The 21166-nt window shown below is 56.1% G+C and overlaps 1 protein-coding gene across 7 annotated transcripts in view; it reads left to right on the forward strand.

The window, feature by feature from the left end:
* The first annotated feature begins 894 nt into the window (after nt 1-894).
* R3HCC1L (R3H domain and coiled-coil containing 1 like) overlaps nt 895-21166 on the forward strand; it is a 47399-nt gene continuing 27127 nt past the window's right edge. For 2 of the 7 annotated variants that reach the window (XM_043552465.1, XM_043552468.1), the window contains exon 1: nt 6095-6156. In XM_043552465.1, coding sequence (XP_043408400.1) covers nt 6096-6156 — 61 coding nt within the window. In that variant the 5' untranslated portion in view covers nt 6095. Of the gene's footprint in view, nt 1211-6091; nt 6157-18958; nt 18965-20677; nt 20682-21166 lie in introns of those variants that run through there. The other 5 variants (XM_043552464.1, XM_043552466.1, XM_043552467.1 and 2 more) reach the window with 4 other exon arrangements.

Here is a 21166-nt window from a genome sequence, read left to right on the forward strand (position 1 = left end):
CGCCCGGCCCGGGGAAGGGGTCCCCGAGCTGCGCCCCCCCCCCCCCCCCCGCCCGCCCGGGGAAGGGGTCCCCGAGCTGCGCCCCCCCCCCCCCCCGCCCGGCCCGGGGAAGGGGTCCCCCGAGCTGCGCCCCCCCCCCCCCCCCGCCCGGCCCGGGGAAGGGGTCCCCGAGCTGCGCCCCCCCCCCCCCCCCCGCCCGGCCCGGGGAAGGGGTCCCCGAGCTGCGCCCCCCCCCCCCCCCCCGCCCGGCCCGGGAAGGGGTCCCCGAGCTGCGCCCCCCCCCACCCCCCGCCCGGCACGGGGAAGGGGTCCCCGAGCTGCGCCCCCCTCCCCCCCCCCCGCCCGGCCCGGGGAAGGGGTCCCCGAGCTGCGCCCCCCCCCCCCCCCCCCGCCCGGCCCAGGGGAAGGGGTCCCCGAGCTGCGCCCCCCCCCCCCCCGCCCGGCCCGGGGAAGGGGTCCCCGAGCTGCGCCCCCCCCCCCCCCCCCGCCCGGCCCGGGGAAGGGGTCCCCGAGCTGCGCCCCCCCCCCCCCCCCCCCGCCCGGCCCGGGGAAGGGGTCCCCGAGCTGCGCCCCCCCCCCCCCCGCCCGGCCCGGGGAAGGGGTCCCCGAGCTGAGCCCCCCCCCCCCCCGCCCGGGGAAGGGGTCCCCGAGCTGCGTCCCCCCCCGCCCCCCCCGCCCGGCCCGGGGAAGGGGTCCCCGAGCTGCGCCCCCCCCCGCCCCCCCCCGCCCGGCCCGGGGAAGGGGTCCCCGAGCTGCGCCCCCCCCCGCCCCCCCGGCCCGGGGAAGGGGTCCCCGAGCTGCGCCCCCCCCCGCCCCCCCCGCCCGGCCCGGGGAAGGGGTCCCCGAGCTGCGCCCCCCCCGCCCCCCCCGCCCGGCCCGGGGAAGGGGTCCTTTCCCCTCGGGCCAGGCTGTCACAGAGCCGGCGGGATGGGGGGAGCACCGTGACCCCCGAGAGCTCCGTGACTCTCCGCTGCTCCCCTGCCGCAGGCCGCTCCAGGCTCCCTCTCCCCCGTAAACCATCTGCCCGCCCGGCTCCGGTTCTCACGGTCTCCTGCCAGCCCTGGTCCCCCCTCCCGCGGCCTGGGCCCCGGCTCCGAGCCCCTGCGGTCAGGCCACGGGCTGCGCGGGGGAGCCCTGAAACCACAGCAGCGCTTTGGGCGCTGAGCCAGGATGTCTGGGCAGAGGGCAGAGCCGGCAGCCCTCGTCCGGGGTGCGTGAGGCAGAATGGGGGGCAATGCAGGCAGCCCCTGGCGTGGGGGGGCCTGAGGCGGGGGTGAGTGGTGCAGGCAGTCCCCAGTGTGGAGGGTATGAGGTCGGGGTGGGCAGTGCAGGCAGCCTCTGGAGTGGGGGGGGTGGGCGGTGCAGGCAGCCCCCGGTGTGGTGGGCCTGTGGCCTGGGTGGGCGGTGCAGGCAGCCCCCGGCGTGGGGGGCCTGTGGCGGGGGTGGGCGGTGCAGGCAGCCCCCGGTGTGGCGGGGGTGGGCGGTGCAGGCAGCCCCCGGCGTGGGGGGCCTGTGGCGGGGGTGGGCGGTGCAGGCAGCCCCCGGCGTGGCGGGGGTGGGCGGTGCAGGCAGCCCCCGGCGTGGCGGGGGTGGGCGGTGCAGGCAGCCCCCGGCGTGGCGGGGGTGGGCGGTGCAGGCAGCCCCCGGCGTGGCGGGGGTGGGCGGTGCAGGCAGCCCCCGGCGTGGGGGGCCTGTGGCGGGGGTGGGCGGTGCAGGCAGCCGCCAGCCCCTGCTCTGGAACTGGGGCCGGAGCAGTGCCAGCAGCCCGTGTGAAGTGTGCGTGGTACAAGGGCTGTAGTTGGCAGGACTCCTGAAAGTGGTGGTCCTCTGCCCTTCTAGAGCCGCTCATGTACAGAGCTCGACGGCTTTGCTGGTGTGTTATGAAGACTCTGCCCCCCGGGGATGTGGTAGGAATCGCTCACCCCAGGGAGCTGTACCTTCAAAGAGGGGCCTGGCGGCTGTTCAGCAGGGCATGGCACCGCCATCCCTGCGGTGAGGAGAGGAAGGGGAAGTGGCGCGGGTCAGTTAGGGAGGCAGAAGGGAATTGCCCGGGCTGGGAGGTGGCCAAGACAAGAGGGTGACAGGCCTGCACCTGGGATGCTGCCGGGGGCTCTTTGACCACAAGCAGACAACCCCTGCTCCACACCTCCTGTGAAGGAAGTGGCGGGGCGTGGACTGAGCCCTAACCCCGGGGGAAGAGTGTCACCTCCTGCAGCATCTTAGGGCTGGTCCTGGCTGGCAGTGAGATCTGGCGGGGCCCCAGGCGGCAGGCAGGGCGAGCGGGTTGCTGCTGCTGTCCTGTCTGTGTTGTCAGTTGCCAAGTTATACGGATTTTTCTCTTTTAATCTGCTCATTCTTACAGCACCCTATCCTGTGCCTGGGGCCTCCCAGACCACACGTTGCCTGGGTCCCTGCCCAAAGCACTTCCTCCCTTAGCCTGATGTGCCGTGGCAGCGAGCAGGCACAGGGTGTCAGTCAGAAGGTGTCCCAGCAAAGACCAGTGAGTGGTGTTGGAAGCTAAGCTCCCCCTGCCTTAGAGCCCGTGGTGCCTCTTGGTAGCTGTCTAAGTCTTGGTTAAGTCCCCCCTTGTCGCAGGGGGGAGTTGGGGCCTCCAGTTGTGTGCAGCCCTGGGGCTTACCGTTGCTTTCAGACTCCCTCCTCTTCCTGTTTGTCGTGCTCACGGGGTCCTGTTCTCCTTGAGGTTGCTGGCAGCTCTTTGGGGCTGGGACGAGCTCCTCCCCTTTGCGTTGGCCTGGTATAGGGGTGATCAGGGCCTTCTGCATGCAGCAAACAGGAATGGAGCATCAGCAGGATTCTGGGTGAGGTGAGGCAGGGGCTTTGGTCTGCAGGCTCTAGGAGCCTGGTGCAGGCCGGCCCAGCCGTGTGGAAGCCTTTGTGCGGGGAGGAGGTGAAGGAGACATGGAGCTGGTGCCAGGAGGGTCGAGGGAACAGATCCGAAAAGTGACCTGGTAAGAGATGCAGGCAGGGGCTGTGTGAGGCATGTCTGGGGATCCATGCTCAGCTCCTTGGGGAGCACAGATTCTAAGGCTGAGGGACCATAGTGATTGTCTGCTCTGACCCCCTGTGCAGCCCAGGCCAGAGAGCTGCCCTGGATTCATTCCTGATGGAACTAGAGCAAAACATCCCATCTTGACTGAAAAATGGCCAGTGATGGAGAATCCACCATGGCCCTTGGTAAATTGTTCCAATGGTTAGTTACCCTTTGTTACAGTGTACTCCTTATTTCCAGTCTGAATTTGTCTAGCTTCAGCTTCCAGCCACTGGATCTCGTTAGACCTTTGTCTGCTGGGTGAGGAGCCCTCTGTGATCAAATTCAAGGTGCGGGGGGACGCCATGGCTGAGGCATCGTGTGCCAGTGGGGAGGATTTTGGGGGGGGGTGGAGAGAGGGGAGGTTGTCTTCGTGATCATGCAGCCTCTCCTTGAGCATCCTCCCTGCAGCCTCTTTCATCATTTGTGGTGCTTTTCTCTGAATTCTCCCATTTGCCAGAACAGGTTGGTACTGAAGGGCCTGGCTGGATCACGGCATTCAGGATGCGGAGCTTGAGCTGCCTCTGCAGCCTAAAATAACGCAGATGCTTTCAGCATCACCCCGTGTATTTCTCAGCTGTCCCAGTGAATGTCTGCATTGGGCTGTTTTCACTACACTTTTCCGAGCTGAATTCTCCTGTATTTCCAACCTTGCTAGGTTGGTTTGAATTATTTATCTGCGCTTTCTGGTGTTTGCAACACCTCTCTGCTCCAGCTCATCTGCAAATTTAATTATAATTCATTATTCAAGTGTCAAACGATACCCTGGTGGTCAGTTAAATTGTGTCTACTGTGCTTGTCCAAAAGCTCTGGCCAGTAATCCTAGTGAAATAACTTGTGTTCTGGATAACCCCCATGGCTGTCACTCTACGTTTGCAGAGTCTCTTTGGTTTTTGTTCCATTCTTTCACTAGGGATTGCAGTTGGATTTGCCATACGATGGGGGCTGGGGTTACTGTTCTTTCTCGGATAGAAAATCAGTACCTCCTTTACGTTTTTCACTCCTCTCCAGAGCGCCATGATTTTTTACCAATATTGTCTGTAGTTCGGTAGGTTAATTAGCTGACTCCTGGATACCCGACAGTGCCTGGCACCCTGATGAGCTGATTTGATAGAGAGCGATCTTCGGTGTTCTATTTTCTTTTACCAGCAGCTGTTTTCACAAGTCCTTATTTGGGTGGCTAAAGACATTTAAATAATCTCAGCCTTTTTTGAGTCCTGGTTAATTTTATCTCCTTCCTTATTTATTACTAGACCTGCTTTCTCTCTAGTGCTGATCCTGTCCCTGATAGATTTGTAAAATCCCTTCTTGTTCCCCTTAGCCCTTCATGTCATTAACTCATTCTGCTTTTTGTTGCCTTTTCTTTTCCCTGCAGCTTTGAAGGGACAGTATCAACTTACAGATCACAGTCCTGTCTGAAAATGTTTCCTTTCTATTGTTGCAGGTATCTCTTAAGAGCATCAGGGGAAAGGCTTGATTGAAATCTCTCTCTTTTCCAGTGAGATTCCTCTGTACCTTTGACAGCTCTCCAGCTTTCACTGTCTTCCCTTTACAGTTTATTTCCCCTGCTGTTTGAGTGGATCTTTCACACAGCAACTGGGGAGAGAGACGTTTTAAAGGACACCAGTTGGCAGGGGTCTCGGGGCAGGAGGAGGCTATGGAACTATTCTCCAGGCACTTTTGAGAACTGACTAGCTTTGTGCTTTACTCTGTGCCTTTCTTGGCTCTGTGTCTGTGGGTTCAGTCCCCCGCATTTCTCCATTGCCAGGGCAGCTTCCTGTATCCTCAGCTCTGCCTCTCCCTGGCAGTTTTCTAGGTACAGTTGTGGCCTTCACCCGAGTGTCTGAGCTAGTCCCTTGTGGAACAGGATGGATGGGGGTCGCTGTAGTGTCCATTACCTCTGCTTGCCCCCGAGCTGGTCTGGGTCAGGTGAGTGCCAGGAGCTGTGTTCTGAAGGCCGCCCTGTGGAGAGGTGTTGGACCTTCCCCCTGGCCGTGGCTCTGCCTGCAAAGGGTACTGCTATCCTCTGGTCCCTAATTCCTTTGGGATCCTTGACAAGGCGGCAGGGCCGGTTCCTAAGTGACCAGAGGAGCTAGCAGATGGGAGTTTTGCAAGGGAGCGTAGAGAGGGAGCGTGACAGCCAGATACACCTAACAAACATGCTCTACACGTAGGCCAGTAACCCCACCAAAGAACGAACAAACAAATGAAACTTCTGCAAGAGTAAAAATAATGCAAAGATCACAGGCAGCCATCCAGCAGTGGAGTGGGGGCTGTCCAGTGTATTGCACTGAATGCAACATGTACATGGGCGCATTCAGTGCAAGCAGCTCGTGGCCCTCAGAGACCAAGTGCGGGCTCTGGAGACTACAGTGGCTGAACTGGAAGAGCTAAGGGAGCAGAGGTGCATAGAAGAGACTTTCCGGGACACAGCAGAGTGGTTCCACCCCCTGTCTGACAGCCTCTGTGCTGTTGAGGAGGATGAAAGGCTCGGGGAAAGAGAACATCAGGCTGGAGTGGAGGGAAACAATCCCATAGTTGGGACCCTTCTTCCAGGTGATGTCATGGTATCCTCTGGCACTGAGGTCCCCAGTTATTAGGAAGGTAGTAGTAATGTAGGATTTGATTATTACGAATATAGATAGCTAGGTTTGTGATGACTAGGAGAATCGCATGGTGACTTGCCTGCTGCGTGCGAAGGTTGCAGACCGCTTGAGACATCTAGACAGGAGCTGGTGGTGATGGTACATGTAGATACCAATGACATAGGGAAAAGCAGGTGAGAGGTCCTGGAGACCAAATGTAGGCTGCTAGGTAAGAGATTGAAGTCCAGCACCTACATGGTAGCATTCTCTGAAATGCTTCCAGTTCCACGCTCAGGGCCAGGTAGACAGAACTGCAGGGTCTCAGTGCATGGATAAGACGATGGTTTTGGGAGGAGGGATCTAGATTTATTAGGAACGGGGGAATATTTGGGGAAAGGAGGATAGCCTAGTAAAGAGGAGATAATAGAAGTTGGTAAAATACAGGTAGGAACTGAAGAGAAATGAAAAAGACCCATTCAGTTCCATCACATGAAGGCAGACAACCAACTAGTGACAAATTTTGTAAGTGCTTGTGTACAAATGCTAGAAGTCTAAATACTAAGATGGGTGAACTTAAATGCCTGGTAGTAAAGGAGGATGTTGCTATAATAGGCATCACAGAAACTTTGTGGAACAATGATGATTGATGGGACGCTGTAATACTAGGGTACGAAATATGTAGGCAGGATGGAGAAGGTCACGCTGTTGAGCGAGGGACGCTGTATGTGAAAGAAAACATAGTCAAATATAGTACAAATGTTAAATGAGTGAAACGGTGCCAGAGAATTGCACTGGACAGAAATTCCGTACTTGAATAGTAAGAGTGTAGCAGTAGGGATATACTGCCAACCCCTGACCAGGATGGTGACAGTGACTGTGAAATGCTCAGGGAGATTAGAGAGGCGACAAAAACAGAAACCCCAATAGTAATAGTGGATTTCACCTACCCTGTATTGACCAGGTACATATCGCTTCAGCCCAGGATGCAGAGATAAAATTTCTAGACACCATTAATGACTGCTTCTTGGAGCAGCTTGTCTTGGATCCTCCAAGGAGAGAGGCAGTTCTTGATTTAGTCCTCAGCAGAGCACAGGATCTGGTCCAAGATGTGAATATAGCTGAACCGCTTGGTAATAGCATCACAGATCTATAGGGCTGGTGCTATGACTCCAGCTTTGGAACAGTCTCTTGGAAGAGCCCTTCAATGAGCCAGAACCCCTAAGGGTCTCACTTTTCTCCAGAGTAAGCCACACGGCTTCACCACCTCCTTAAGCTGAACCTCTGGTCCATCAGCAACCGTGCCTCATGCTGAGCTCTGGCCAGTGAGTCCAACTGGGACAGACCCCAAGGGAGACTTGTACAGGCTTAGGGAGCCAGGCACCTGCTCCGCCAGCAGCTGCAGGGACATTCAGCCAGCACTTTCACACAGAAGCCATTGTTAGTTGACTGGACACAGCACAGGAAGTCCTTGGTTAGCCCAGAGAAAAGGAAGTGACAGCCTAGTCCATCCTGCTCAGCACAGAGCCCAACCTCCGTCCCTCTGACCTCTCTTAGTCAGGGCACGTGACCTGGGACAGCTTCCCATAGCCACCACTTAACTCCCACCTCACCCCCAGGCCTTTGTTCCCCGGCTGGGCAAACACGGCTTGGCTTTCTGCTGAGAGTTGGGGCCATCCATGGTGGCTGGTCGCTAGGTACCAAAGTCCCAGTGATAGGGGTTGCCATTGTCTTCTCACAAACTTCCTGGATATGGGGCCCAAGCCCCAGACAGCTGGGAGCTATCCACACCTGAGTCTCTGAGCTGCTGCGGAGAGCAAACAGCCCTTTCTACCCCTGGGGTAACCCTACATCACATAGGGGAAACTGAGGCACAGATAGGCTTCAGAAAAATATTTGAAAAACTTTCCACTCTGTCATAAATAGTCACCATAATGTAATTAAATTTCATATCCTTGTAGGGTGGAAAATACAAAAGAAACCCACCACAGCAGCATTTAACAACAAAAAGGGGAACTACACAAAAATGTGGAAGCTAGTTAAATGGAAATTAAAAGGAACAGTCACAAGAAGGAAATGCCTGCAAGCTGCATGGAAACGACTTAAAAAACACCACAATAGAGGCTCAAATGAAAGAGGACCAAAAAATACCACCTTGGCTAAACAATGGAATAAAAGAGGCGGTTAGATGCAAAAAGGCATCCTTTACAAATTGGAACTCAGATCCCAATGAGGAAAATAGAAAAGAGCATAAGCTCTGGCAAGTCAAGTGTAAAAGTATAATGAGGCAGGCCAAGAAAGACTTTGAAAATCAACTAGCCAAAGGCACAAAAGCTAACAGCAAAATTTTTTAAAGTACATCTGAAGCAGGAAGCTGCCAAACCGACAGTGGGGGACACTGGGCAATGGAAGTGCTAAAGGAGTGCTCCAGGCAGACAAGGCTGTGTCGGAGAAGCTAAATTAATTCTTTGCTTTGGTTTTTGCTGCAGAGGATGCGAGAGAGAGTCGCACACCTGAACCATTCTTTTTCAGCACAGATCTGAGGAATTGTTTCAAATGGAGGTGTCAGTAGAGAAGGTCTCGGAAGAAACTGTTTAATTTAACAGTAATAAGTCACTAAGACCAGGTGTTATCCACCCAAGAGTTCTGAAGAAACTTAAATGAAATTACAGAACCAGTAACTGGAGTACATAACCTATTGCTTAAATCAGCCCCCCGATGACTGGAGGATAGCTAATATAACACTGATTTTTACAAAAGGCTCCAGAGGCGATTCTGGCAATTACAGGCTGGTGAGCCTGACTTCTGTGCCAGGGCAACTGGTTGAAACTAAAGAACAAAATTATCACACACACAGATGAGCACAATATATTGGGGAAGAGTCAGGGAGGACTGAGTCATCTATCTGCCACCCCGACCGGGAAAACGGAGAAGTCTGCTGCTTGCCAGGAGCTACGATTCGCGATGTGACGGAGAGACTGCCGAGACTCATCAAGCCCTTGGATCATTACCCCTTCCTGCTTCTCCACGTGGGCACCAATGATACTGCCAAGAATGACCTTGAGCGGATCACTGCAGACTACGTGGCTCTGGGAAGAAGGATAAAGGAGTTTGAGGCGCAAGTGGTATTCTCGTCCATCCTCCCCGTGGAAGGAAAAGGCCTGGGTAGGGACCATCGAATCGTGGAAGTCAACGAATTGCTACGCAGGTGGTGTCGGAGAGAAGGCTTTGGATTCTTTGACCATGGGATGGTGTTCCAAGAGGGAGGAATGCTAGGCAGAGACGGGCTCCACCTAACGAAGAGAGGGAAGAGCATCTTCGCAAGCAGGCTGGCTAACCTAGTGAGGAGGGCTTTAAACTAGGTTCACCGGGGGAAGGAGACCAAAGCCCTGAGGTAAGTGGGGAAGTGGGATACCGGGAGGAAGCACGAGCAGGAGTGCGTGAGAGGGGAGGGCTCCTACCTCATACTGAGAAAGAGGGGCGATCAGCGGGTTATCTCAAGTGCCTATGCACGAATCCTGGGAAACAAGCAGGGAGAACTGGAAGTCCTGGCAAAGTCAAGGAATTATGATGTGATTGGAATAACAGAGACTTGGTGGGATAAATCACATGACTGGAGTACTGTCATGGATGGATATAAGCTGTTCAGGAAGGACAGGCAGGGCAGAAAAGGTGGGGGAGTTGCACTGTATGTAAGAGAGCAGTATGACTGCTCAGAGCTCAAGTATGAAACTGCAGAAAAACCTGAGTCTCTGGATTAAGTTTACAAGTGTGAGCAACAAGGGTGATGTTGTGGTGGGAGTCTGCTATAGACTACCGGACCAGGGGGAAGAGGTAGACGAGGCTTTCTTCCGGCAACTCGCAGAAGTTACTAGATCGCATGCCCTGGTTCTCATGGGAGACTTCAATCGCCCTGATATCTGCTGGGAGAGCAATACAGCGGTGCACAGACAATCCAGGAAGTTTTTGGAAAATGTGGGGGACAATTTCCTGGTGCAAGTGCTGGAGGAACCAACTAGGGGCAGAGCTCTTCTTGACCTGCTCCTCACAAACCGGGAAGAATTAGTAGGGGAAGCAAAAGTGGATGGGAACCTGGGAGGCTGTGACCATGAGATGGTTGAGTTCAGGATCCTGACACAGGGAAGAAAGGAGAGCAGCAGAATACGGACCCTGGACTTCAGAAAAGCAGACTTTGACTCCCTCAGGGAACTGATGGGCAAGATCCCCTGGGAGAATAACATGAGGGGGAAAGGAGTCCAGGAGAGCTGGCTGTATTTTAAAGAATCCTTATTGAGGTTACAGGGACAAACCATCCCGATGTGTAGAAAGAATAGTAAATATGGCAGGCTACCAGCTTGGCTTCACAGTGAAATCCTTGCTGATCTTAAATACAAAAAAGAAGCTTACAAGAAGTGGAAGATTGGACAAATGACCAGGGATCAGTATAAAAATATTGCTCGGGCATGCAGGAGTGAAATCAGGAAGGCCAAATCACACCTGGAGTTGCAGCTAGCAAGAGATGTTAAGAGTAACAAGAAGGGTTTCTTCAGGTATGTCAGCAATAAGAAGAAAGTCAAGGAAAGTGTGGGCCCCTTACTGAATGAGGGAGGCAACCTAGTGACAGAGGATGTGGAAAAAGCTAATGTACTCAATGCTTTTTTTGCCTCTGTCTTCACGAACAAGGTCAGCTCCCAGACTGCTGCGTTGGGCAGCACAGCACGGGGAGGAGGTGACCAGCCCTCTGTGGAGAAAGAAGTGGTTCGGGACTATTTAGAAAAGCTGGATGTGCACAAGTCCATGGGGCCAGATGCGTTGCATCCGAGAGTGCTAAAGGAGTTGCCGGATGTGACTGCAGAGCCATTGGCCATTATCTTTGAAAACTCATGGAAATCGGGGGAAGTCCCGGACGACTGGAAAAAGGCTAATGTAGTGCCCATCTTTAAAAAAGGGAAGGAGGAGGATCCTGGGAACTACAGGCCAGTCAGCCTCACCTCAGTCCCTGGAAAAATCATGGAGCAGGTCCTCAAGGAATCAATTCTGAAGCACTTAGAGGAGAGAAAAGTGATCAGGAACAGTCAGCATGGATTCACCAAGGGCAAGTCATGCCTGACTTAATCTAATTGCCTTCTATGATGAGATAACTGGCTCTGTGGTTGAGGGGAAAGCGGTGGACGTGTTGTTCCTTGACTTTAGCAAAGCTTTTGACACGGTCTCCCACAGTATTCTTGCCAGCAAGTTAAAGAAGTATGGGCTGGATGAATGGACTATAAGGCGGATAGAAAGTTGGCTAGCTTGTCGGGCTCAACGGGTAGTGATCAATGGCTCCAAGTCTAGTTGGCAGCCAGTATCAAGTGGAGTGCCCCGAGGGTCGGTCCTGGGGCCGGTTTTGTTCAATATCTTCATAAATGATCTGGAGGATGGTGTGGATTGCACCCTCAGCAAGTTTGCAGATGACACTAAACTGGGAGGAGAGGTAGATACGCTGGAGGGTAGGGATAGGATACAGAGGGCCCTAGACAAATTGGAGGATTGGGCCAAAAGAAATCTGATGAGGTTCAACAAGTACAAGTGCAGAGTCCTGCACTTAGGACGGAAGAATCCCATGCACTGCTACAGACTAGGGACCGAATGGCTCGGCAGCAGTTCTGCAGAAAAGGACCTAGGGGTTACAGTGGACGAGAAGCTGGATATGAGTCAACAGCGTGCCCTTGTTGCCAAGAAGACCAATGGCATTTTGGGATGTGTAAGTAGGGGCATTGCCAGCAGATGGAGGGACGTGATCGTTCCCCTCTATTCGACACTGGTGAGGCCTCATCTGGAGTACTGTGTCCAGTTTTGGGCCCCACACTCCAAGAAGGATGTGGAAAAATTGGAAAGAGTCCAGCGGAGGGCAACATAAATGATTAGGGGACTGGAACACATGTGTTATGAGGAGAGGCTGAGGGAACTGGGGATGTTTAGTCTGCGGAAGAGAAGAATGAGGGGGGATTTGATAGCTGCTTTCAACTACCTGAAAGAGGGTTCCAAAGAGGATGGCTCTAGGATGGCTCTCTGTTCTCAGTGGTAGCAGATGACAGAACAAGGAGTAATGGTCTCAAGTTGCAGTGGGGGAGGTTTAGGTTGGATATTAGGAAAAACTTTTTCACTAGGAGGGTGGTGAAACACTGGAATGCGTTACCTAGGGAGGTGGTGGAATCTCCTTCCTTAGAAGTTTTTAAGGTCAGGCTTGAGAAAGCCCTGGCTGGGATGATTTAGTTGGTGTTGGTCCTGCTTTGAGTAGGGGCTTGGACTAGATGACCTCCTGAGGTCCCTTCCCATCCTGATATTCTATGATTCTATGAGTCAACATAGCTTTTGTAAAGGGAAATCATGCCTCACCGATCTACTAGAATTCTTTGAGCGGGTCAAGAAGCATGTGGAGAAAGGAGATCCAGTGGATATAGTGTACGTGGACTTTCAGAAAGAACTTTGACAGGATCCCACACCAAAGACTCTTAAGCAAAGTCTGCAGTTATGGGATAAGAGGGAAGGTCCTTTCATGGATCAGTAACTGGTTAGAAGATAGGAAACAAAGGGTAGGGATAAGTGGTCAGTTTTCAGAATGAAGAGAGATAAATAGTGGTGTCTCCCATAGTGGGAGTGTGCCTGGACAAGTGCTTTTCAACATATTCATAAATGATCTGGAAACGGGGATGAACAGTCAGATGGCAAAACTTGCAGATGATACAAAACTACTCAAGGTAGTTAAGTCCCAGGTAGACTGCGAAGAGTTACAAAGGAATCTCCCAAAAATGGGTCACTGGGCAACAAAATGACAGTTGAAATTCAAATTGATAAGTGCCAAGTAATGCACATTGGAAAACATAATCTCAACTATACATACAACATGATAGGGTCTAAATTAGCTGTTACAACTCAAGAAAAACATCTTGGAGGGCATTATGGATATTTCTGTGAAAACATCCACTCAATTTGCCACAGCACTCAGAAAAGCTAACTGAATGGTAGGAACCATGAGGAAAGGGACCGATAATAAGACTGAAAATTTCATAATGCCTCTATATAAATCCATGGTAGGCCCCCACCTTGAATACTGCATGCAGTTCTGGTTGCCCCATCTCAAAAAAGATAAATTAGAACTGGAAAAGGTGCAGAGAAAGGCAACGAAGATGATCAGGGGATGGAACAGCTTCCGTACCAGGAGAGATTAATAAGATTGGGACTGTTATGCTTGGAAAAGGGATGACGGGGGGCTGGGGGGCTATGATCGAGGTCTAAAATCATGACTGATGTGGAGAAAGTGAACAGGGAAGTGTTATTTACCCCTTCACATAACAGACAAACCAGGGAAACGAATAGGCAGCCGGTTTACATATGGAAATACTTCACACAATGCACAGTCAGCCTGTTACTGGTTGCCAGGGGATGATGTGAAGACCAAAAGTATAAGTGGGTTCAAAAAAAGAATTAGATAAGTTCCTGCAGGACAGGTCCATCAACAGCTATTAGCCAAGATAGTCAGGGATGTAACCTCATGCTCTGGGTGTCCTTAAGCCTCTGACTGCCAGAAACTGGGACTAGCCAATGGGATGGCTCACTTGGTAATTGCTCTGTTCTGTTCATTCCCCCTGAAGCACCTGGCACTGGCTGTTGTCAGAAGACTGGACACTGAGCTAGGTGGACCATTGCTCTGGCCTGGCATGGCCATTTGTGTTGAATGGCTGTGTCCCTGGTTCTTGATGTGCCTGCTTGGGTGTGTTTAATCCGGCATGGTGCAGATCGTGACACTTGGATTTGTGTGTCTGTCATGGTGGCAGTGGATGCTGCTGGGAGTGGAATGCTTGGGTGCAGCAGGCCCTGAGCAGTGCCTGGGGCGCCTGCCTTCCCTATATAGTACCTGCTTCAGCCCCGGCATTTGCAGTCCACCTTCCCTGTGCCTGTGAAACAGTGCACTTCCCAGACCAGATGGTCCATGAACATATTCAGTCTGGTGTCCCACCCCCGGTGCCCAGTTAGCAATCTGTCTGCTGGTGCTAGCGCAGTTAGAGATCCCCTGGCTTTGGGAAGCAGATGGGGGGTGTGTGTGTGTGTGTGTGTGTGTGCGCGCACACAGTATGCACTCTGGGGTGTGTCTGGGCAGACCCGTGCCAGCACCAGGGCAGTAGGTGGCTCTGGCTGGCTGGGACTGAGTGCCCAGATGGCTCTGAAGCATCGGAGAAACTCTAAAGGAATCCAGGTCATGGGTTCGCAGGGACAAAAGGGCTGTGTGCTCCCGAGGAATGGGACGTGTAGGCGACTGACACACTCCCCATGGCAGCCCCTTGTGGGGGCCTGTCACGGAGTCCCTGGGTGATGCTCTGGAACTGCTCCCCATGAAGCCGGGCAAGACTCTGGGGAAGTCTCCTTTCTGTGAGCAGCCTGTCTGCAGGACCCACAGCTCACCCAGCTTCCACCTTCCTGGGTCTGACCGCGGAGCATTCAGCATCCTCTGCCCCTCCGTGTGCTTCCCCCAGCGAGTCCGCCCAGGCGGGGTCCTGGGGAAGCCAGGGGGTCCTGCACCCCAACTCCGCAGTCAGACGTGACTCTCAGCCAGCCAGTAAAACAGAAGGTTTATTAGACGACAGGAACATGGTCTAACACAGAGCTTGTAGGTGCAGAGAACAGGACCCCTCAGCCGGGTCCATTTTGGGGCCAGTGAGTCAGACAACCCCATCTGCCCTTCACTCAATGTCCCCTGCCAGACCCAAAACTGAAACTCTCTCCAGCCCCCCCTCCTCTGGGCTTTGTCCCTTTCCCCGGCCAGGAGATCACCTGATTCCTTTGTTCTCCACCCCTTTAGCTCTCACCTTGCAGGGGGGAAGGGCCCAGGCCATCAGTTGCCAGGAAACAGGGTGTTGGCCATTCTCTGTGTCCAGACCCCTGCACACACCTGCCCTCTAGGGCTCTGCAGCAATCATACACCCTTACCCCACCCCCTAGATACTTAAGAACTGCCTAGGGGAAACTGAGGCACCCCCACACTATTCAGAGGAAACATTAAGAACAGTCCCGCTTCGTCACAGGGCCCCAGGCCAGTTCTCAGCTCTGCAGCTGCGGGTGGCGTGGGGCTCTGCCGTGTAAGTGCAAGCGCTGTTGGGGCGTGCCAGGAGGTGGGACGAGCTCTGCAGTCCAAAGGGGTTCGTAATCTGGGCTGGCTAGAGAGTCTCCTTGTCCCTGCAGTGTGTGAGAAGAGCCCAGTCTGCAGCAAGCTGTGAGGAGTGACATTGTGTGCATGGAAGTGCTGCACTGACACACTGCGCTGTCCCACAAGGGCACTTCCCAGCTCCCTCAGTGCTGCTGCCAGCCGGCAGGAGCCCATGAATCCTGGAGGGGAGGCTGGGCAGGCATGTCCCAGTCCCTGGGGCCAAGGGGGCAGGGCAGGGCAGGGCGACTCCTCTAGCCAGGGATAGGGCAAGTGCGTTCCGATGCCAGGTTCGGCTGGCTCACTGCTGCAGCCCAGCCACCACGGGCGCACCAGTCTGCGGGGAGAACGGCACATGCCTCCCGCTCCTGCCCAAGGTGTTGCTGTTTCATTTGGTTGTCAAGGCTTTAAGGTTAACTGTTCTATTGACGGAACTATGGATCGAGTGGAACTAGAAACCTCGGAGGCTAAAAATACAGCTCCCTGCCAGGAAACGAGGCAGCGTGCTGGGAGCGTGGCACTTCCAGTGTTTCCAGGAACTGGCACACCAAGTGTGGACCCAGCAACCTGGGATCCGCGCCCTGAAATGCCCAGCACGCGGCCTGCATCGTTTAGCTCCCTCTGTGCCTCCTGCTGACCCCAGCGCCCTTCAGTAGGAAAGAGTGCATGTTCCTGCTGCATCATAGGGCATGCCAGCCCAGGTGCTACTCCGCCTGGGGTGGGCTGGGGGCCTCACGACTGCTCCGACGCAGAGACCGGTGTCGGGGGGCGTGAGCTGAGCCCTCGCTGTAGGCCGGTGTGGGCAGGATACAAGGCCACCTGCTGCTGGGACTGTTGAGGGCCCAACAAAGCCCCGTGTTAACAGGTTGGGGGTTGCTGCAGGCTATCGCTGGCTTACTGGTATTGTAACAAGCATGTTACAGCTTTGCAATCTTTTATTGAAGAGACACAAAAAGAAGGGAGAACTGTGAAAGCATCTGACCTGGAAAGAATCAGTCAGGCTTTGATGTCATGATATTCCTTGTTCCCTTTAGCTGCAGTCTTATCTCCTAGATAGTATTCGCTGCTCTTCTGGGGGAACAGGGCAACAGCTGAGCTGGGCTGAGCAGCTGCTGGTGCTGGAGTCCAGTCCTCTCTCCTCTCAGAGGCGGACACAAAGAGGAGAGAAAACAAGAGCTGAGATGGAGCGGGCAGCTTCTGTTTCTGGGGCTGACTCCCTTCGGCCTTGCTGCTGGAGGGGCAGGGGCCCAGACACAGTGTGATCCTTCACGCTGACACCTGGCACACACGTACCCACGCAGGCTGTTTTGGGCCTTGCTTTTAGCTGCCTTTGTGGTCACAGGTTCACAGCAGTGTTGCAAAGGCGGAGTTGCCTTGGCCAGCTAAATCAGACTCTACCCAGAAGCGAAAGAGAGAGGGGAACGACGGTGGGGGGCGGGCGACAGCAGGCAGCCCAGGCTCCTGGGCCAGAGGCTGGTCAGAAGGTAGCTGGTGCTGTTGGAGGGGGGATGTCGTTAGTTCCCTCTCTGGCGGGGCTGAGGAAGGCCCAGTGGTGTCCGGCGGCCGCAGGGCCCCAGGAGAGGGGGGGTAAAGCTTGCTCCTTCCAGTCCACATACTCCTCTCCCGTGTGAGCAGCGTCCCGGGCAGGGGTAGCCTCGTCCTTTGACTTTAACCAGGTGAAACAGTTTGATTATTTTACCTATACATGTTTCCTCCCACATCTGGAACCTTCCCGCTGGTTCTCACGGCAGCCCGTGACCTACCCGGAGCCCTGCAGCCCCCTGGCCCGGGTCTTTGACCCGAGCCAGCCCAGTCTGTCCCAGGCGCGCGTGCTGGCGTTTGCTGATTTGATGAGTCATTTCACACAACAGGCGGAGCTGGACTTTTGCTAAAGGCACAACCGGACTCGGCTGGTGCGACCTCTGGCTCTGTATGTGACGGGGCTTTGGCTGCCGTGGGGCCACGCCACCTTCCTTGTTCCTGCATCGTCTAGTCTGGCTGACTGGAGGAATGGGACGTCCCTAGCAAGGCGTGTCCCCGCAGAAATGCACCGCTGTGAGTCCAGGCAGGTCTCGGCCCCTGCTCGGTGTTTGGCTGGGCGGCAGAAGCAGCCCGTGCTGGTGCTGCCCTCAGAGCCTGGGGTCCCGCAGCCTCCGCCGTGCCCCTGCTTGTGCCCTCCGCCCCGGCACAGCACAGAGGCTTCTTCGGGCTCCTCTTGGTGGCAGCTTGCTCAGCTGGGGCTGGAGCTTCATACTGTGCGGCGGGCCCCGGCGGTGCGAAGGGTGTGAGCTATGGGGTCACCTGCTCAGGCAGCGTGAATGAGGCTGAGCTGAGGGCCATTGCCCTGGCCCCGGAGCGTGAAATGGGTTGGTGGTGACGCGTGGCGGGGCCGTGCGGTGGAGTGTGTAATGGGCTGGGGGCATGAGCTGCATTACCCTGTGAAATAAACCTCCGCACGCTGCAGCATGTTCCCTGTACGGGCAGGCTCTGCGTGCCTGTATCCCACCCACACTCCTGGGGATCTCCAGGGGCTGCCTTGTGCAGTGAGCCCGGCTGGCCCTGAAACGAGCAGCCCTGCTCCTGGCATATGCTGCACCAGAGATTGGTGCCAAAGTTGCGGTGTGGTCCATCTGCCCCCAGCTGCCAGTGTGACCCCTGCTCACTGGGCTGGCCATGTCCCTGCTAGGAATCTGCTGAGAGGAGAGCGCTTTGTGACTGGCCTGCCGTGGCCTCGGCTGGTAACTATCCATGTGCTATACGCCCCTGGACATGTGGCTGGCTCTGGCACTGGAGGACTGCCAGGCTGTGCCCCAATAGAGAGGTGGCTGGCAGGGGTGCAGGGTGGGGGGGAGGTTCCTCCCAGCACCAGGCGCCTGCTAATAGATCCCATCTGGCTGGGAGCGGGAGGCAAGCTGAATGGGAATCAGCTCTTCTGAGAAGGCCGTAAATCCTCAATAGGACGGTTCTCCTTGGAGGTGACTGGGACTGTGGGGAACCGCTCCAGCCGAGTGCCGCTGCTGATCGGGGAGGTTCCGGGCCTGTCCCCCGTCCTAGCAGCTCCCCTCTGCGTCCCAGCTCTCAGGAAGAGTGACTGTGTGCAGAATTGGGTCTTGAGAAAGGTGGACGTGGTCGGTCAGTGACCTGGAGCTCGGCAGCTGAGTAGCCTGAGCCCAGCCGGCTGCCGGGACTGGCCCCACCGCATGCAGCTGGGGGCCCGGCTGGACTGGGGGGAGGCTGGTCCATAGGTCCACCGCATGCAGCTGGGGTCCCCAGGCCAGAATCTCCCAGCAGCTGGCTGCCCCGTAGAAGAGCTCCGCGGTGCCGTACAGCGCCGAGGGGAGCGTGCTGCCCGCCCTGCTGCCTTGGCGTTCCGGTGCAATGGTGGGAAGGCCGCTGGGGACGGGTCTGGAATGGCAGGGCCCAGCTGGCTGCCGTCGGGGGAGGCAGGCTCCCTTCCATGCATAGTAGGACGATAACACACTGAAGATGGTGCCAGAGGTGGGGCTCCGGCTGCCCCCCCAGCTCTGATTCTCCCTAGAGAGGGTGGCTACCAGCCCAGCTGAAGCTAGGTGCAGTGACTTTCCTGCTCCTCGTGGGGGGAGCCCTTCTGGCCTGTCTGCCCTGCAGGGAGTTTCTCAAGGCCGGGTGGGGGACCAGCTCTTTTCCCACTCTGGTTCTGAAGCTGCTGGGCTGGTGGGAAGAAGCCCTGGCGGAGAGGCGGCTGTGGGTGTCCTGCTGAAGGCTGCCCTGGGTGCGAGTGAGCTCGGAGCCGTCAGGAGTTCTCTGCTGGGCCTTGGCTTCTTTGCCCTTGTTTCTTGCTGAGCATGTCTCGTTCCCGGGGAGGGCAGCCAGGGCTGTGCTAGCCCGGCAGCCTGTGGCAGATGCTTTGTCCCTGCACCGTTGGGTGAGGAGCAGAGGGGATAGGGAGGCTGCTGTGTGCTAGAGCCTTGCCCCATTGTCCCTTGACAGTGATGGGGCAGGGTGTGCTGGGGAGGTCTTAGCTTTCCTCTGAGCTAACAGAGCTTCACGATCCTTCGGAGAAGCTGCTGCTGTTTGAGCTGGACCATTCATGTTGCTCGCTGACATGCTGCAGATTGGCCAATGTCACAGTGAAGGTTTCCCGCTTAACCCTATCCCTGTCCGCTTCGGGCAGTGGCATTTTTCAGATACCCCCTTTAGTGAAATGAGTGCAGGTCATTGCTTGGCCAGTGCTGTCTCGTGCCACTGCTTCTGGAGGCCTGGGTGTACAGCCGTGCACTCCTCTGCATGGGGCAGGCAGACAGGTCCTGCCGAGCCTGTCCAGTGAGAGTACACGTGAAATATACCGTACTTACCCTGTAAACTCTGCAGAGTGAAAACTCGCTGGCTTAGAAAGCCCGCAGAGTCCATGGCGAAGCCCAGCACCGCCTCCTCCCCTGAGCTGCCCTTCAGGAAGACCGCGCTGCCCCTCGGAAAGAAAACAAATCATGCCTTGGTGCTGAAAAATGACCTACCCAGGCTGTGAGCGGCTTCCAGGATGTGTTCTCTTCATGCAGTCAATAAAGAGAAAGGGACCATTCTGTCAGTGGAATGACACCGGCTGTATGTGCCTCTCTGGCTAGACAAAGATACGCATTCAGGCGTTCAAAAGGGAGCTAGATAGATTCATGGAGGAGAGGTCCATCAGTGGCTATTAGCCAGGATGGGCAGGGATCGTGTCCCTGGCCTCTGTTTGCCAGAAGCTGAGATTGGCTGACAGGGGATGGATCACTTGAGGATAACCTGTCTGTTCATTCCCTTTGGGGCACCTGCCATTGACCACTCTCAGAGGACAGGATACTGGGCTAGATAGACCTTTGGTCTGACCCAGTATGGCCATTCTTATGTTCTTATGTTAAAGGGGCTGGCTTATAGTCCTGTGCTTCAGGGCCTGTCCTCCATGGGCCGGCTGCCTTCATTCTGTGCAGCGCTAAAATGGGACATGGTGCCTTCCCCGCCGCGTAGCTAGCTGCTATCTGGTCCCCTGGGCAATGCCTCGTTTTCTCTGCTCTCGGACAGGGTCTCTGGCTGCTGCAGGGGTGGTGGAGTGTGTGCCCACTGCCCAAACTCCCTGTAGAGCCAGCACTAATGGCCCCCTTGCTGGCACTCCCAGACAAAAGCTCAAAGGGCGTGGGTGGAGGCCAGAGACGGAGCTCCCTTCCCTTCCTCCAGCTCAGCGCTGGGCAGGGTGGGTCATGTGGGCTTCCACTTGCAGGGCTGTGCCCCTGGCACCTTTCAGCAGCATGACAGTTGCCGAGCCATGTGCAGTCATTTGGTGGGCGCTGCGTGGGGATGGCGATCCCCCTGGGCATGGCACGAGGGGAGCCCTGGCATGGGTAGGGGAGGGCGAGACTGTGCCGGGGCTGGGTGTTTGTGCCTCAGCGTGTCTCCATCTCCTGGGGCCTGGAGTGCTGGCAGGTTGGGGAGAGCTATGAGAGACCCGTGCATCACACAGGCTGCACGGGAGCTGCCTGCAAGCACCGCTTTCCCCAGGCAGGCGGCCGTCCATCCATCCATCAGCAGGATGGAATGAGATTTGGCGGAACAGGTGGCCCTGCAGCGGGGACATTTTCTAACCGACAAATGGGCCGTGGCTGAGGCCCGACCACAAAGTGCACCTGTGGTTTGGCCTGCTGTGGGTGTGCACCTGTCTTCCCGGCACTGCCGGCCCGAGGCGTGCAGCCAAGCTGTGCTTTCCCTCCAGACCTGGGGCGCTGGCTCCCTGCGTTCTGCTCTGGTCTCGCTGTGGAGCCGTGAGAGGTGGGCAGAGAACAGTGTGCTGCATGGAAAGGGGGACGGGGACCCCGCCAGGAGCCCTTGGGAGCTGTCCCCCATCTGGCACTGGAGCCTGGTGGGAGCTGCCTGGGGTCCTGCCTGGAGCTGTCAGCGGACCCCCCATCCCCCCGCAGCTCCTGCCCCTCTTCAGCCAGCGGGCTGCCCCCCGGCGCCTGCTGTTGGTTCTGGAGGGATCCGTTTTCAGTTGGGGTGGGGGGCAGGGGAAGGAGCCTAATGCACCGGAGGTGCCTCGGAAATGAGAACCTTGGATGGATTCCTGGCCCTATTGATCGGCCGGCAGTTTCTGCATCCTGACATTCGTAATCTCGGGCGGCTCTGAGGTTCCAGATTAATGGGCTCGGGAGCTGTCCATCCGTCACTTCACATTAATTACTGGAGAGGTGTTTTTCCAGTGATTTACCTGACAGTGGCCTGTGATGAATACCCCTAAACAGAGTGGGCAGTGATTCATCACACGGCCACGCCCCTCCCCCACGCTCCCTTCCCCCAAACCACAGGACAGACCCCTGAGCCATCCGTCTCCATAAACACTGCCTGATG

The sequence above is a fragment of the Chelonia mydas genome, chromosome 7 (assembly GCF_015237465.2).
Source record: "Chelonia mydas isolate rCheMyd1 chromosome 7, rCheMyd1.pri.v2, whole genome shotgun sequence".
NCBI lineage: Eukaryota > Metazoa > Chordata > Testudines > Cheloniidae > Chelonia > Chelonia mydas.